This window comes from Phoenix dactylifera, chromosome 8 (assembly GCF_009389715.1).
Source record: "Phoenix dactylifera cultivar Barhee BC4 chromosome 8, palm_55x_up_171113_PBpolish2nd_filt_p, whole genome shotgun sequence".
In the NCBI taxonomy this organism is placed as follows: Eukaryota; Viridiplantae; Streptophyta; class Magnoliopsida; order Arecales; family Arecaceae; genus Phoenix; species Phoenix dactylifera.
Window position 1 is genome coordinate 14,065,065 of NC_052399.1, and position 16,727 is coordinate 14,081,791.

General features: G+C 37.4%; 1 protein-coding gene across 1 annotated transcript; it reads left to right on the plus strand.

Moving 5' to 3' along the window:
• The first annotated feature begins 1,608 nt into the window (after positions 1–1,608).
• On the plus strand, positions 1,609–15,949 carry LOC103695556 (ubiquitin receptor RAD23d-like). The gene is made up of 12 exons (XM_008776922.3): positions 1,609–1,787; positions 3,811–3,972; positions 5,558–5,611; positions 6,540–6,622; positions 6,765–6,827; positions 7,298–7,469; positions 10,726–10,860; positions 10,949–11,014; positions 11,091–11,138; positions 11,211–11,320; positions 11,413–11,491; positions 15,468–15,949. The coding sequence occupies exons 1-12, from the start codon at positions 1,722–1,724 to the stop codon at positions 15,582–15,584; spliced, it is 1,155 nt and encodes a 384-aa protein (XP_008775144.1). The 5' UTR covers positions 1,609–1,721; the 3' UTR covers positions 15,585–15,949.
• Positions 15,950–16,727: the final 778 nt, after the last annotated feature.

The window sequence follows — 16,727 nt, forward strand, 5'->3', positions numbered from 1 at the left end:
TAGACAAATCCTTAGTTAATTCATTGCTAAGTTTTTCTCATACTTGACAAATTTCAAGAAAATGACATTATTCTTTTTTAGGTTATTTTCTAATTCTACATAATTAAAACCAAATTTAGTCTTATGCAATTGAACTAAATTTGATAAACGATCAAATAGTAATTTCTAGTGTAATCAAGATCATGTTCTTAGATTGTTGGAAATATTTTTATCTAGAAACTATTGTATCTTTATTTATAGAAGTATTATAAAAAAAATAATTTACTAAATAAAATCGAAAGATTGAAAAGAGTTTGCCTAGGTCGAGGCGTGTGATATACACTGCCCTAAGAACATGATTCGCCCCCTACGTGCGGGTTTGCAGTAATCTCGTCCCCAAGGTACAATAACTCAGTTCAGCTCGATCCTACTCTAGAGAGCACGATCACTGAGAGGCTTGACCTGACCGATTCCTTCAAATACCCAAAAAATAAAAGAAGATAGAAAGTAACAAAGTTGAAGGGTGGAAAAATTGTGTTTTGGAAGACCGAAGAGCCTTTATCTCAGAGGAGTCTGTTTGTAGACTCTATCCGAAGATCGAAGAGACGTGATAGTGTCGAAAATACATAATGTCTGGGAAATACCGTATTTTTTGGAAGCAAATATTCTCTTTCGAAGAGTCACATCTTTTCTTGGAAGAAGCATCAAGATAAGAATATTTTCAAACATTTAAAACAACTAAAAATCAGAAAATGAGAAAAAAATATTTTTTTAATTAAAACTCTAATAAAAGAGACACGTGCTAGGGTCACAAGGCTTGCAAGCCGATCATTTTGAATAGAATTCAAGCTACAAGGCAGACCAATAAAATTTTGGACCATCATTGCATTGGAACCTAACTTGGAATACAGAAGCAACCTGGGGATTTGGTGCAGGTGATGGACTGTGTGTTATTGGGGTAGATATTGGTCACGAGATTGGGTGATTAGAAAGATATATGAATGATAGCCATAGGTGGCGATCAGGTGGGTCCCCATTCATAGAAAGTTGGAACAGAGAAAAGAGACAAGATTTCAGGTTTAATAGTTGATAAGGAATTATGCAGCATAACGAGACTTGTCCTTGCTAAGAAACCAAAGTTGTCGTTTCTAACTGGTATCGAGCATCCTTTTCCCTCTAAAACATTTATTTTTGAAACATTTATTTATTTATTTATTTTGTCATCGTATTCTATACCTGGGCATATGATGTACATTGAAATCAATAATATTTTTCATTTACCAAAAAAAATCAATAATAATTTTTATAGTTTTCTCTTGCATTTTCATTAACTTTCTTTTTATAAAGGCTGCTGAGGCCTTGGTGTAAAAGAATGGTTCTTTGCTTTCCTTGCAATCTGGTTTTCCCTTTTTATTTTGCCTTCCATATTTCACATAGACTTTTCCACCAGCCCAAAAGGTAGCGAGTACACGCGGGCATCGGGAAACCGGGGCATTCGAGTGCAAGGTCTGATGACACACGTCACCATCTTGTTCGCCAAGAAATCTGTATCCTGTTCGGAGGCAATAGAGTCCGCACTGGTGGACTCGGATTTAAATACCGAGCGTCGTTATCCGATAATTGCTGGGTTTTTTATTTATTTGCGCCCTCCTTCCACCGTATCGGCCGAGCCCTATTGTCGAACCACCCGGGGTGAAGCGGGCAAGAACCGTCGAAGCGTCGTCGCCGCCGAGAGGAGAGAGATGAAGATCTTCATCAAGACTCTAAAGGGCACCCACTTCGAGATCGAAGTGAAGCCCGAAGACACCGTACTCTTCGATTCCCCATCTTTCTTCGCTGGTTTTCTAGCCTTTCTTGTTTTTCCATGCTACCGCTGTTTCTCAGGCGATTAGGGTTTGTATTTTTGTGATTCGAATGAGCCTAATACGAGGGTAATGGGATGCCTTTCCGTTTCTTGATATGGAGAAGTTGTCTTTCTCTTGTTGGGTTGCAGTGTAGGTTGTAGATTGATGTAAGCGAATCTTGTAATGCTTCGTGTGGTATTATTGTGAAATTCGTTGTTCTTTCCTTCTTATTCTGGGTCTACTAGCGATTTTTCCCCCCTCCTTTTCAATGCCAGGGGCTTAGCGGGGCGTGGACTCATTTGAATTCTGGGTTCGTTTCAATTGAGGCTCTTTTTTTCGTTTCTTGTCCTTATGTGGACCAGTACTCCCCGCGCGACCTTCAAAATATTTTTTATTTTGATGTAGGGTTGGGAACCGTGTCATATCGTTTATTTTGATGTTTAGTGTGATGTCGTAGTGAATTTAATTGATGTTTTCTGGTTTTTCTTTGTCTAAAGTGGGATTTTCCCCCAATAATAGGGCTTAATGAGACGTGGAATAATCTGAATTCTTGTCTGTTTTTCATTTTTTTTGGTGCCGTGGGTCGTGATTTCGTCGAGAACTGTATTTTTTCTGATCATCCTGCTTTAGGTTAGGAGCGACCACGCGACCTTCATGAAAGCTTGTAGGGTCGGGGACGTTGTTATGTTGTTCATCTTCATGTATGGTGTGACAGAATAGTGAAATCGATTGGTCTTCTCTTGTTATTCTTAGTATAAAAGCAAGATTTTCCCCCACCTAGTTCTAGGGCTTTCTGGGGCATATGCTAATCTAAATTTCTGGGTCCTTTATGATCTGGGTTCTTTTTTGTTTCTTGTGTTCGGAGATGTGATCACAAAGGGAGTTTCACGTTTTTTGCTTATCCAGCTTTAGATTAGGAGTCTTTACATTATCAAGTAAGCTTGGAAGGCGAGGGATGGTATCATGTTGTTTCATGGAGCAGCTGATTTCAATTGCAATAAAATTTTACTTTTGTTTTGTTACATAGAAAAGTAAGGCAGTTTTAGATTTTACCACTTCTTTTTTTGGTACAAGTTGAAAGAAAGTACGTGAATAGCATGAATTGGACTATGATATGGTATTTCTTATAACTGAATTAATTGGTAGGTATAGTCACTGTTGCTATCAACCATGGAATCAACTAAATATTAGATCTTATTGCATCAAAGAGTAATCCTAACTTAATTTTTATACTATATCTAGTTGCCATCAAATATTCAGGACCATTATTACACTACCATGATGTTTCTTGCCTTGACTTCATGCATGCCTGGTTCATGCTATATCCTGTGAGGAATTACTTTGATTTCATCCACACTTTCAAGTATAGGCAATCATAACTAATCCTCTTGCTAATAGTGCAACCGATTAGGTCTGTAGTCTCTTGACTGACAGGTGTTTTATCAGCTGTAGATTTATGAACTATTAATGTGTATATTAGTGTGCCAAAGACCGATCTTTGGTTGAACAAAGGTGGTGGCGATGACCGGAAAATTTTGTAGATGACATGCATGGATAAGTTGCAATTAACAATTTTTTGATGAAAATATTGCAGAATTATGAAATTTATACATAGGTACATCATGCCATTAACTTATACCGCACTTACACGTATTTATGACATCTAAGCTTTTCTGATTCTCATAGTTGGTTGGTTCAAGGGATAGATGTTTAGTAATTAATCTTTTGTAGGCTGACATAAGACTGCATCATTTTTGACGTAATTTTCGAAATCATTTGGAAAACATAACTGACGGTGCTTCATGGTCTTCTCTGCGGTCTGCATTGTCATGTAAACATTGTTTCCTTCTATAACGTGTCTCATATGCCCATTACAGATACTAGGGCTATCCAATTTTCATTTTCTTTCTGTTCTATTTGTGTTTTTTTTCCCTTTACTAATGCTGGGTGTGCAAACAACATCAACTCATATATTTGCTTTTTGCAGGTCACTGATGTCAAAAGGAATATAGAGGCTACACAAGGGCAAAGTGTTTACCCAGCTGAACAACAGATGCTGATACATCAAGGGAAAATTCTCAAAGATGAAACAACGTTGCAGGACAATAAAGTTGCTGAGAACAGTTTTATCGTTATAATGCTGACTAAGGTATATCTGTTATACCCTTGAGGGAATATGTAATTGATGCTAAAATTTTTGCTGCCCTATGTTTGTGTGGACACTATCAAAGTGTACCCTAGCTGTTGTGCTTTATTATAGATATTCGACTTAAATTGTGTACGAGTGCCAACTTACCTCATATAGTCATATGCTTTATTGCAGATTAAAACCCTAATTATTGTTAGAGAAGTAAAATACTTCTTTTTAAACTTTATGGTGACGTATGGTATATGTCTGAAATTGACAAAACCCAGAAGATGCTTGTTTAGTTTTAATCAAGGTTTAAGATATTTCTATTCAGGGGCTGGCACAGTATGAATCTACACTGTTGTGCTGTGTCAAGCTGTCTGCTGCCAGCCGCATGCTAGCTCATGTCTGAGGGTGTACAAGGAAAAAAGGTTCTGCTGTTCCTGTATGTATCAACCATGCTAGTTGGTGCCAATTGGCAAGCTTTACTACAACTAAACACACTCCATTGCTTCCACTTGAGGCCTTTATACAGCAAGTGGTCTGGTACTTTATATTACAAGGTCATCTGCTTGACATCATTGTTCACTTATTGAGTCTTAGTGAGAATTTTCCCCTTGAGCCAGGCTACAACAAACTATCTGCATGTACATACATGTAATGTTTCATTGTTGGTGATTTGATGTTTGTTGTGCCAATTTTCTTATTTGTGATTGGTAACTTTTGTAGCTATTTTATGTTTTCAATTATATTTCATAATTCTCTAAGTATGCTGGTTTTTAAGGTGACGCTCTTCTATATTCCTTTTTTTGAAAAAAAATGGTATTGCCATAGACTGAAGTAAAAAAACCCTTGTCTGCATCATTTAGGGTTCTTCACTTATGAGTCCTTACCCGTTCAATCTATTAAGACTTTCATTTCTTGTCATCATTTCTTTCTCCAAATTTTTCTGACTACTTCTGCCCATGTTATCTTATGTCCCTTATCTTGCTATTTAACACAAAAAAATCCTCTCTAGCCTTATCTAATCTTTGATGCGTATGCGCATACATTCATAGCTGGATGTCTAAGTACATGTAGTCATATCTCATCATTTGACTTTGTTCTACCATGAATCATCTTGAACATTGTCAGTAATGCCACCATGTTCATCTCATGTGCTTTGACCTCTTTATTGCTCAATATTTTGTATTTTACAATAAGCTATGCTGTATTATTGTCTTATAAATATACATGAGCCCCAAAGGCATGCATCAATCACATGATACCCAGAAGCATATGTACACTTCATCCACCCAGATTTAACAATATCAATCTGTCCCTTTCCTGTAAGCTTTCCTGTTAGTTGACTTATCATTTAGTCCCATTTTGTGGCCCATTCCATTTTAATTAGATATTTTCCTTTAGTAGAAATTTTTAATGTATTAGAATATCATTGCGACTTATGTTTTATTTTCAAGGTTTCGCTTCAGTGTGGGAATACATGCTTAGTGTATTATGAAAAACTATGACATTATGCATGACATAGTGCAAAATTGGCCATCATTTTGGATAATTTTTAGGTATGCCTAAGTTTGATTTGTTTGATACTGTGTAATCTTTTTAGACTAAAGGTTCGTCAAGTGGAGCTTCAACTGCAGGCACAACACCTACAAGTCAGGTAAGAAGGCGATCAGTAAGTTTATTATGACAGCAGTTCTCCATTTCCTTAGAAAAGATAGCTAAATGAAATTTTATTAGAATCTAGTTAATGTTATCCATAAATATGAGAATTCGGTCGACAAGAATTTTGACATTCTAGTTAAGAAACTATGAATAGATGCAACGAGCCTATAAGTCAACTGTTGCTTTTGAACTCGTAATGAGAAGCCAGTCAATGATATAGCACTACAACATATAAGGCTGCTAATGTAGAGGCATTTTGTTCATGATGGAAGCATGTACAAATGGGAAAAATGTACTTATTGTTATCCTCTCGAGATATTAAACAGATATGGTGTTTGCAAAGACTGTCTCTCAACTCTCATTTTCTCTCATTTAAGAACCCTAAAAGTGTCTGTTAAATAAACTGTTAAATAAGCTGTTCTAAAGCGAGCAGCTAAAAAATCTACTATTTTTGGAAAATTATCCTGGCATCTTTCCCCCGTATTTACTGTGAGATATGAAAAGCAACATGTGTGTGAAAAGGGAGGAAAGCTGCAACATTAGTTTAAGATAGGTCATTACCTATGTATTCTTCATGCATATTTTATTTTTCCAGTTCTACTTTTTATGTTTATTTTTACTAAAAATTTGCAGAACTGGTGCAACATGGTTATATGTATAAATTGCCAGTGCTGATTTCCCCTAACCATAGTCTTCTGCAGTAGGATTTGAAGGAAAGTGGCAGATGCTTAACTTTTAAAATTGTTCTGATACTAGAATTGTGTGTGCTGTATGTACTTGTTTCTGCTTTTATTCAATCTGAAGAGGGTATCTCCTCAGCAATCCACATGAGTTACTTTTTAGATGCATTCATCTTTAATTGGTAATGCATGTAGGATTAATTGTTATTCACAATGCCTCATCATAGTTGCTTTTCTTTGTAGGCCTCTGCTGCTGGTTCTGTGAGACCTAATGCTTCAACTCCAGCACCCACCCCGGCTGCGGCACCTACAGAAACTTTGGCCCCGTAAATTTCCCTTTCTGTCTTTTCTCTCCCATCATAATGCTCTTTTATATTTTTTTAATACCTCACATATGTATCTTTATGCAAGTTCTGTTATTTATTTATTTCCCCCCTCCCCCCTGTTGAAATTGTGACCATTGAGCAGGGTCCCTATGCCTACACCTATTCCGAGTGCCACAGCTACACCAGCTTCTGCAGTTACTGCACCGTAAGCTACTTGCATCATTCTGTAGCTAATGCTATGCATATCTTTTTGCCATTAAGTGGGCATTAGCAAAAGGATTTTTTTTAAAATATAATTTGCTATCTGTCTTCCATTATAGGTCCGTTCTTCATCGTTGTTTGTTTAATACATATAGCTTGCCCTCAAACTTTATTTAGGCACCGTTTAATCATTTGATCTATTTTTTTCTTACTACTTACAAATGATATTCATATCAGAACTTGATTACCATAAGATAATATGGCAAGCGTTATTAGTAAATACATAATATAGGAGAATAAATAAGTTAAACTAGCATTTTTATTATTTTTAAATTTATATGCTCTATTTTCAGTAATATTAAATCTATTCTATTTTTTGGATATATAATTTTGCAAACTCAGGATCATCTAATCTCTGTTTTCATTAAATCAATCATTTTATTGACCTGTTTTTTCACTTTTATTTTGGAACAGCGGTGATGTTTATGGTCAAGCAGCATCCAATCTTGTTGCAGGCACTAACCTTGAGCAAACCATCCAACACATTCTTGACATGGGTGGAGGCACTTGGGACAGGGACATCGTTGTTCGTGCTTTACGTGCTGCATATAACAACCCTGAGAGAGCTGTTGAGTACTTATATTCAGTAAGTTTCACTTGCTTAAGATTTCATTTTGTTTATGCCCCTGTTTTGTGAAAGATCCGCATTTCTCTAGTTTCTCTCTTTCATCCATCCCCATCTCCCATCCCCTCCTGCAAAAAAGTCTTTTTTTTGGTTTTTTTCCCAGGTAGGTGGGGGGTTAGGGGCTACCCATGCCTCTCTCTGTCTCTCTGTCTCTCTCTCTCACACACAGAGGTCATACTTGAGAGTGGTTTTCTCCATGTATTCTTGCATTTTAAATATATCATCATCCTTTAGAATGGATGGTTACAGCTGACATACTTCGAATCAGATGTTAGTTAAACCACAGCTGCAAACTGTGACTTGCTTTTTACCTCAAAAGTGGCAGAATTTACTCAATTCTGAGAAACATAAATGATATATTTCAGTCGATGTTTTCAACTAGTCTGAGATTGCTACAAGTCTGGTAGCCAAGAGAAAAGTTACTACTCTTGGATGGTTGCTATTTGCTAGTATTGCTGATTTTACTTGTTTGATGTAATGGATCTTTGTGTATGATGATGCTGGCAAAAAAAATTTACTCCTATATTTGCTGTGTTTTTGATGAACCAAATAAAATGATGTATTTAAAGGAAGAAAGTTCCTTTATGGATAGATGGGAGGTTGAAAACTCAAAACTTTGTGTTTATATAAATTCTCTTGTTTGATTATATCATGTTTCATCATTATTATCACATATGAATTGAAAAAGAAAATGGAAGAATGTTTCTGCTAAAACCTAGTGGTCCAAATCAATGTTTTGAATGGAACGGGATGGTACGGACAGTACAACAGCGTTCTGAAAAAAAAAACCCTGCAGCATAACATAGTGTCAGTACGGGATATAGACAAAGATATAGCCCCATTGTCGGTAGCAAGTAGCGTACCATGTGTTGGTACCAGGTACCGTACCATTTGTCAGAAGTAGGTTCTGTACCATCTGTCAGTATCACGTACCGTACAGTGCATCAGTCCTAGGTATCGTATCAGTTTTTCAAAAGCTGATATGCCATCAGGCACGGTTTTTAAAACATTGGTTGAAATTCTGATTTTGGAGTTACAAAATTTGGACAATGTAACTCAGTTGGGAGGGATATAAGAGCATGAGATAATTTCAGAACATTATGTTTATATCAAATCTCCATCTTTGATGATGATAATATGTGGTCTGTTAAAGGTCATTGACGATGCATATGAGAACTGCTATATTCTAATAATATTTTTGTGTCATTCCTATCTGCTAGTGCCTTTTTGAGTTACATGATGAAATCCAAACACTGCTAGAATCAGTGGGGTCCAACCTGTATCCAGATTCAAATCTAGTCAGCACGAGTAGTGAAATTCAAATTAAGATCCAAAATCGTGACTCAGCAATGATCTGGTTGATTTGGGATTTTTATATTTCTATACTTTCTAATGGAGAAAGTGAAAAGGTTGGCCATCTACTTATTATTGTCGGCAATTGGGACATAAAGAATTGAATCTTGTTCTGCATCTGTTTGACTAACTTGAAACCAACTTGATATAGCCTTGGGTAATTGGATTATAAGTTTTAAATATTTGGTTGGATAGCTGTCATTAGTTTTAGCATATTTTATTCCCTAAAAAGGCAGCCATCACCAGACTGGGATGAAAAAATTTTGATGGCAATTCTAATTAATTTATTTCTCTCTCATGGTGATTGTGCAAATCATTTTTAGACCTTGATAGTACCTGCCTTCTTATTTTCTTTCGTTATTGTTCTAACTCTTCCTCCACCTAATGAAATACCTACACTAGTCTGAGCTGTAGCTGGTCCTATATTGGTTTTTACCACGGTTCACTGAATTGGTGCCGTGATCCGTACCAATTCAGCTGTGCCGGAGTGTACCGAAACAGAGAGGGGGAGGGGGGAGGGGGAGAGAGGGAGACGGTGGGGGAGACTCACTAGATGAGGGCTTTGACAAGGATGACTGATGGGGGCTTCAATAGGGACATGGAGAGGGGGAAAGAAGGGGAGGGAGGGGGGGATTATAACCCTAAACCTAGTGGGGGGAGAGAGGGGAGACTAACCAGTGACGCCAGCATCGAAGAGGGGGGAGCGAGCAGCATTCGGCAGCATTGGTACCATTAAGGCGATGTCCAGAGAGAAAGCTAGAGAGAGAGAGAGAGAGAGAGAGAGAGAGAGAGAGAGAGAGAGAGAGAGAGAGAGCCTTGAAAGCTCTTGAACCATCGAATGGGTGGGGTGGGAGGGATTTTATATATGAACCAACCCGAGATGCTGAACCGTCCCGAATTAGTGTCGGCACGGTTTGGTGCGGGCTGAATCACTTTGTTGGGGTCGGTTCGGCAATCGCTGGTTTGTACTAAAGAAGTCTTTCTCATGAGGTGATATGTGGTCAACCTTTTAATTGTGCTGGTTTAAGTGTTATTGAGTTACTAATTGCATGTAACATGCACTTGAGATTCATGGACCTATTTGCACAGAAATGGGATGGATAGGGCTGTAGAAGGGACTTTCTGTTTGAGGTGGTGCACTCAATGTCTAGGGTGCTTAGGAATGGAGGTTAGAAGAGCCAGTGAGAGGGGGGGTTTGGTGCCAAGTAAAAGTTGGCTGATGCCTCTTGTAATGTGCTGGGTTGTGAATTTTGTGTAATATGGATCCAAACCAAATTGTCGATATAGATATGGTGGACCTAGTCTTGATTGACCCAGCTGATTTGGGTTTCGAATGTGTCAAATTGTCTTTGGATGCACAATTTCCTGTCATCCTTTTGTATTATTAATTCAATAATGGTTAACCACTAGGTTGGAAATACTGCAGTATGGGTTTATTGACAAAAAAAGGAAATACTATAGTATGGGGGTGTATCAGCCATATACCAGTATGGTACATACGGCAGTGCATCCTTGTATCTGCTCATTGTTTGCCAATACAGGTTGGTTTGGTGCAGTACTTACTGCAGTACAGTCAGTTTTTCCAAAACTTAGTTAAATGAAAAAGCACCGACTTTGCATGTTCTTGAATGGTTGGAAGGAAAAAAGTGCAGGTCTTGCATATTCTGAGAAGCATAATTCACTTAGATGTGCTTTTCCTTACTATACTTTTTTTATGTAGTTTCTTATAACATGGGACATGTTAGCTGGCATCAGCACAGAGACCACACCATATAATGTTGTGCCAGTGCACAGTAGCTTGGCCGCGTGCATCTCTAGATTTGCATTTCACAGTATATGTTCTTATGTTAATACACTTTACCAGGGTATTCCTGAGCAAGCAGAAGCACCACCTGTGAGCCAAGCTCCAACAAGTCCTCCAGTCCAAGCTCCCCAGGCAGGCCAGCCAGCAGTTCCTTCAAGTGGGCCGAATGCTAATCCTTTGGACCTTTTCCCTCAGGTTGAAAAATGAAAATTACTGGCTTATCCTTGCTAGAGATTTTGTCTCAGCATTGCATGTTAATCTCATTACTTGTTGCTTCTAGCAGGGTCTCCCCAGCATGGGTTCCAATGCTGGTGCAGGTAGCCTTGATTTTCTTCGTAACAGTCCACAGGTATCTTAAATTTCTACAGGAAATAAGACTGAAAGAATTGACTGCTATTTATAATTAACTCATTTTCCTTGTGCAGTTCCGAGCCTTGCAGACTTTGGTGCAGGCAAATCCCCAAATATTACAGGTTTCCTTACATTCCTTACATTATTACATGTTCTTGCTATACTTCTATTTAACACCATTTTTTTTTTCACAGCCAATGCTTCAAGAGCTAGGGAAACAAAACCCCCAAGTTATGAGGCTCATTCAGGAGCATCAAGCTGAATTTCTTCGTTTACTCAATGAACCAACTGAAGGAGCAGAGAGGTGTTGAGCTGTTGTGCTGTTGTATATCTCATATGTCTATTGAATTATTGAAAATGTCAACGCTTCTTATTTTTCTATTTTTTGTGACTCAGCGATCTACTAGGGCAATTAGCGAGTGCAATGCCACAAGCATTGACAGTTACTCCAGAGGAGCGTGAGGCCATTGAACGTGTAAGTTGTTCATATCCCTGTTTGTTTTGTCATTTTCTCAATGTATGGAAATAATCGAAGTTTTATCTCGTAATGAATGCTAATGCAGTCTAGACAGCTCATTTTACAAATTTGGACAAGTCATTGTTGATTTTACAAGTTGTCCAATTAGCACTGATGTATAAAATAACAAAGTGGGTATGAGCACAAATTTCCAGAGAAGTCCTACAAATGTTGCCGATATTTCTTGGTGAATTTCAAAATCTGTAAAGATGGCAATAGGATAAAACGTTTGCATAAATGATCTATTACATTTTTCTGGGGCAGTCTGAATGGTAGTTTCTAATCAGCTTACAAGGAAGAAATATTGAACTGGATGTGGAATGACATGATTGGTGGCCAGATCAGTAATGCCTATGATGTTACGTTACATCTGTGTAATGCATTCAGATTAGTTTCTATCGGATCTTCGAGATGCACTATGGGTGAAGATCATAAGTGCAATCTCAGGATGAAATTCATAGATAGCAAATTTAGGGGCTCTTTCTCTCTGCGAGGAGTCAGTGACTTCTACTGAAACAGATCATGACAAACAGATAAAAGTAGATTTTGTGTAAATAAAAGTTTTATGAAGGTTAGGGAGACCTGTTTTTCATAGAACTCATTTCGTTGGTTATATGATCTGTCTGTATCTAAAAGCAGGTTTTATGCACATCAACCAAACAAGTGCTTTGAGAAAACGTATTTATCTTAGGTTTAGTGCAAATCAATTTTGGGAAAACCTGATGATCATAAAGTCCCATAATGTAACTAGAATTTTAGAGGGGGCGTCAATGAATTATCTATAATTTTAATTAAATTCCATCATTTTGGTTTATTTCTAGATCTATTCATTTTTGGGGTTTGTCTTTCTTTCCTTTTATTTCTTTTAGTTGGGAGCCTATAAAGAACCTGAGACTTCGAAAGAAAGAACAAACTGGGGAGACCCTTTTTCATAAATTCATTTAGTTGGTTTTATGATCTGTCAGGATCTCTAAAAAAGGTTTTATGAACATCATTCAAAAATCCTTTGAGAAACTTTATTTATTTTAGGTTCAATGCAAGTTCATTTTTGTAAAACTTAAAAAATATAGAGTCCCATATTTTTTTTAAAAAAACTTATTTTAAATGGATATTTATGAAATCATATACAATTTTGTAATTTGCATGTTTTGTTTCTAGATGCATTTACTTGTTTAGCAATTAGGAGTTTGGTTTTAGCTTTCAAAAGAGTTATGATGGTGTTTAATTTGGATTATGTTTAAAAATTTCATAAAGCAGCTGAATATGCTGCTTTTGTTTCAATTTTATTGGTCTAGGAAGAACATTCTAGATTGTAACAACCCAGAACTTCACCCAAAATGGCTAGCCGGAAAGTATTATTTGGGTTCCTTGATCCTGTATAAGTGCCCAAGATCTACCCAGCGAATAACCGATGTGGGACTAAACACACGCCCGCACGGGTCCTCATATACTCCCCCCGTTCAAGCTCTGACGTCCTCGTCAGGCTAAGGGTTCAAATCCATTCAAATCTAATCACAAACACTACTATCGGCTCATGGTTAGCCCCAATGGATCCGTGCTGCAGTGTCCCCTAGTCCACATAGGTTATGGGTCGGGTCCGCTCTGATACCATTTGTCACAACTCAGGATCTCACCCAAAATAGCTAGCCGGAAGGTATTATTTGGGTTCCTTGATCCTGTATAAGTACCCAAGATTTACCCAGCGAATAACCGATGTGGGACTAAATACACGCCCGCACGGGTCCTCACATAGATTGCCTTGTGTTTCTTTCCTTCTATTTCTTTTAGTTGGGGGCCTGTAAATATCCAGAACTCCATAGGAAAGGAATGAACAGATTTCATCATGGTTGATACTCAAGGGGATATTTTTGCTTTTGTTAGTGTAGTTCACTGAAACCCTTATCCTCTTGGTTCTCGTCTTTCTCAAATATGATATAAATTAGACTAGACTTCTCCAGAAATGAGATCCTTGTAGTCCGAATAAACATCAGTCCTACTGGATTTGTGTAATCACTTTAAACCTGTGAAACATCATGGGAGGATTTTGATGTGAAAAAATGCCCTCAAGCTCTGTTACCTGTTGATTGATGTGGAAAGGAGGTCCAATTGATAAAGAAGAAAAGAGAATTCATGGAAGTAGAGAGGGAGGGGGTATGGACTCCTTAATTGTGCTGATAATGCTGGAAGCACCATCCTGAAAACTTGAAAATCTACCTAACTTTCATAATTAAACAAATAATAGGCTCATATTACGAGCAAAGCATTATTCAATTTAAACTAGGTGTCTACAGTGAAATTATTTAGGCAAATCTGGGAATTTGTAGCATGTACACTGGTTGATGCAATCGGCTTGGATCTTGTTCTCTAGCTTAGCAAGACCTTTAGTAATTTATTAATCGCTTTGTTGGTGAAACGATTTTTTAATGCTAGTAGTTTCGCTCACTACTGGCCTTTCAATTAGGATTTTATTTACTAATACATTATTTACTCAATATTAATTGACATGCTGCTCTGTGCACTACTGGGCTGAAATTATGACATCTTGCTCTTAGGAACCAAATTATTTAGGAGCTAATGCCATATACGTTGGAAAATAGGCAACAAACAAAGAGTGCAAACATAATACGCATTGCGGGTGAAAATGTTGAGGTGTTTGCTCAGCAAGAGCTCGTGTGTGATAAAATTTGTCATGTAGAACACCAGGTAGTGATTAAGAGTAGGACATCGAGGTTAAATGGTGCAATGGTATCTTACATGTTGCACCAGTTAAGAGATGATCTCAAATTTGACAGTGGAAGAAATAGATGACAAGATGTATAAAATGGAGGTGAGTTTTGTGAAAAAGAGATTTGGAGAAGGCTTGTATTGTTGGACATTTTTCGCTTGTGATGTGGAATTGTTCAAATTAAACATGATGACCAAAAATGCATGTGTGCATGTATGTGTGCATACATGTTTGTGCGAGCAAGAGAGAGAGAGAGAGAGAGAGAGAGAGAGAGAGAGTGGTCATATTCTTTTCTCTCTTTTTTTCACAAAGATATTTTATTGAACTGCTGTATGTAATAAGCTGGCGTACATGTTGAAGCCCAATTCTAACTTGTTTTTTAATGGAAGTATTTTCTTGCCTATTGGGCTGGTAGGCTACCTGGCTGATCGGCACCTACTGGAAGAGGATTCACAAAATTGATCTGAAATAGATGTCAAAAACTAGTAGGAGGTTGTCTTTTTTTTTATTTTGATGCAAATAGGAAGTTGTCTTGTTTATTAGTCATTAAATTCTAGTGGGAACAATCATGAATGAGGCTCTTATATACAATCATGGACAAAAGCTGCTGCACCGATAGTCTTCATTTTTCTAGGTGTATTATGCATTGGAGAGTATGTGACAGACATGCATCTTTATATCCTGTAGAAATACACAGGTGGCATGGATGGGAAGTTTTTACAAGGTTTGTATAATTATCTCATGCTCAAGAAAATTATGGGAAGTTGTGAGGCAAAAGTTGATGTTGCATGGTATACAATATTAATGAAGTGGTTGAAACCTGTTTAAATTGTTAGGGCCTGCGTGGCGATGTTTTGAGGAAACTGGAAAGGAACCCTCCAAGATAAATTGGGTGGGAATTTTGTGAGTGGAAAACCTGAAAAGGGTGCAGTTACTGGGTGCTAGACCTGTAGGAATAACTACTTAAAATATTCATTAAGTTGGCCCCATATAGTTGGTGGTTTTAGTCCAGCTTCTAAACAATTCATTGTGTTGAACAATGTTCTTTTTTTATAAAATTTTTATAAATGATGATATTTGTCCCTTAATATATTTGCATTATGTGGATTTGAAATTTTGGCATGTTGAAATCGACAATATTTGTTCTTTTGCATAATATCTTGCTGGGGTCTTGAAATACCTTTTTATATCTTCATTCTATCATGCCAGCTTGAGGCGATGGGCTTTGACCGGGCTCTCGTATTAGAGGTCTTCTTTGCCTGCAATAAGAATGAGGAATTGGCTGCAAACTATCTTTTGGACCACATGCATGAGTTTGAAGACTGATTTGATGGAGTAAAAAGCTTGCTGGAGTGCATCACCCCCCAGTTCAGAGGCGTTGTGTAGTGTGGGTTACAGTTCAGAGCAGACAGAATGTTTGGGTCATCAGAGCTTTATATATGGTTTTTTTTCTTTTTATATGTTGCTTCTTTCAAAAAGATATAGTCTGGGTACATAATATTTAAGTATCGGGAGAATGCAATTTGTGTATAATGATTTTATTTTGGACCATTTCAGCAACATAGCACATCAGAACAGTTCCTTATTTTTTTTCTTCATATCAAGCTCATGATGCCTATTAAGCAATAGGGAAGCCGAAGCTTGCAAAGTGCTGAAGATATGCTAAATCCAGATATGATTTTCTTGCGGTATGATTGTCATTAGTTTTTTGTTTAGCATTGTTTTGTTTCCATGTTAAAATTACGTTCTCTGCAAGACTCGGTAGCTGGAGTGCTAGGGTTCCGGTGCTGTCATTGTAGCAAGGCATCTTGTCTGTGTCGAGAATGGACTGTCGAAATTTCATCTCCGTATGGTGACCATAATTTATTGAAATAAGAAAAATAGAAAAATAGGTTGCATGAAATATAAGAATTGAAATCTAACAATGTCTCTATCTAATTCATCAAGTAAGATTTAAATTTTGTGTTTAGCAGACCTAAATATGGTAAGTAAAATGTTGTGACAAGGTTGGCCACTTCATAAGATCTCCAAATTTTTTAAAATGAACTCTAATTCTCTCGCATCGGCTATTGGACATTCGCTGATAGGATAATTTTATTCAGTATATTATCTGACTGATATAAATTCATATAACCTGATACATCGGTTGATATCATTAACCGCTGCTGGGCAATCAGTGCTGATGAGGAATTTTTGTATGCATAAATGGTACTAATCACGTTTTTACGCAGCATTCCATGGTCATCTGCGATCTATTTAGCAGTTGCAATTTCCCCGGATATCCACCCATCGAGATGCCCAGGCTTTGAAGTTCTTCGAATTTACTGAGCGTTTAACCCAAAGCAGCTACTGCAATTTTCATCCCGCAGGCCTCTACCTACATTTGATTGATGTCGTTATGCTTTCTCAGCTCTTATATTTGTTTCTCAAAATAAAAAATCCGCAAAATAAGGAATTTGCAGGTGTGCA

Bases quoted from the DNA above. Each gene is read 5' to 3' on its own strand.
- LOC103695556 (XM_008776922.3), top strand. From the start codon at position 1,722: ATGAAGATCTTCATCAAGACTCTAAAGGGCACCCACTTCGAGATCGAA. The intron at 6,623-6,764 runs GTAAATTTCCCT...ACCATTGAGCAG, and splicing joins CCTACAGAAACTTTGGCCCC to GGTCCCTATGCCTACACCTA. The intron at 10,861-10,948 runs GTTGAAAAATGA...TGCTTCTAGCAG, and splicing joins CTTTGGACCTTTTCCCTCAG to GGTCTCCCCAGCATGGGTTC.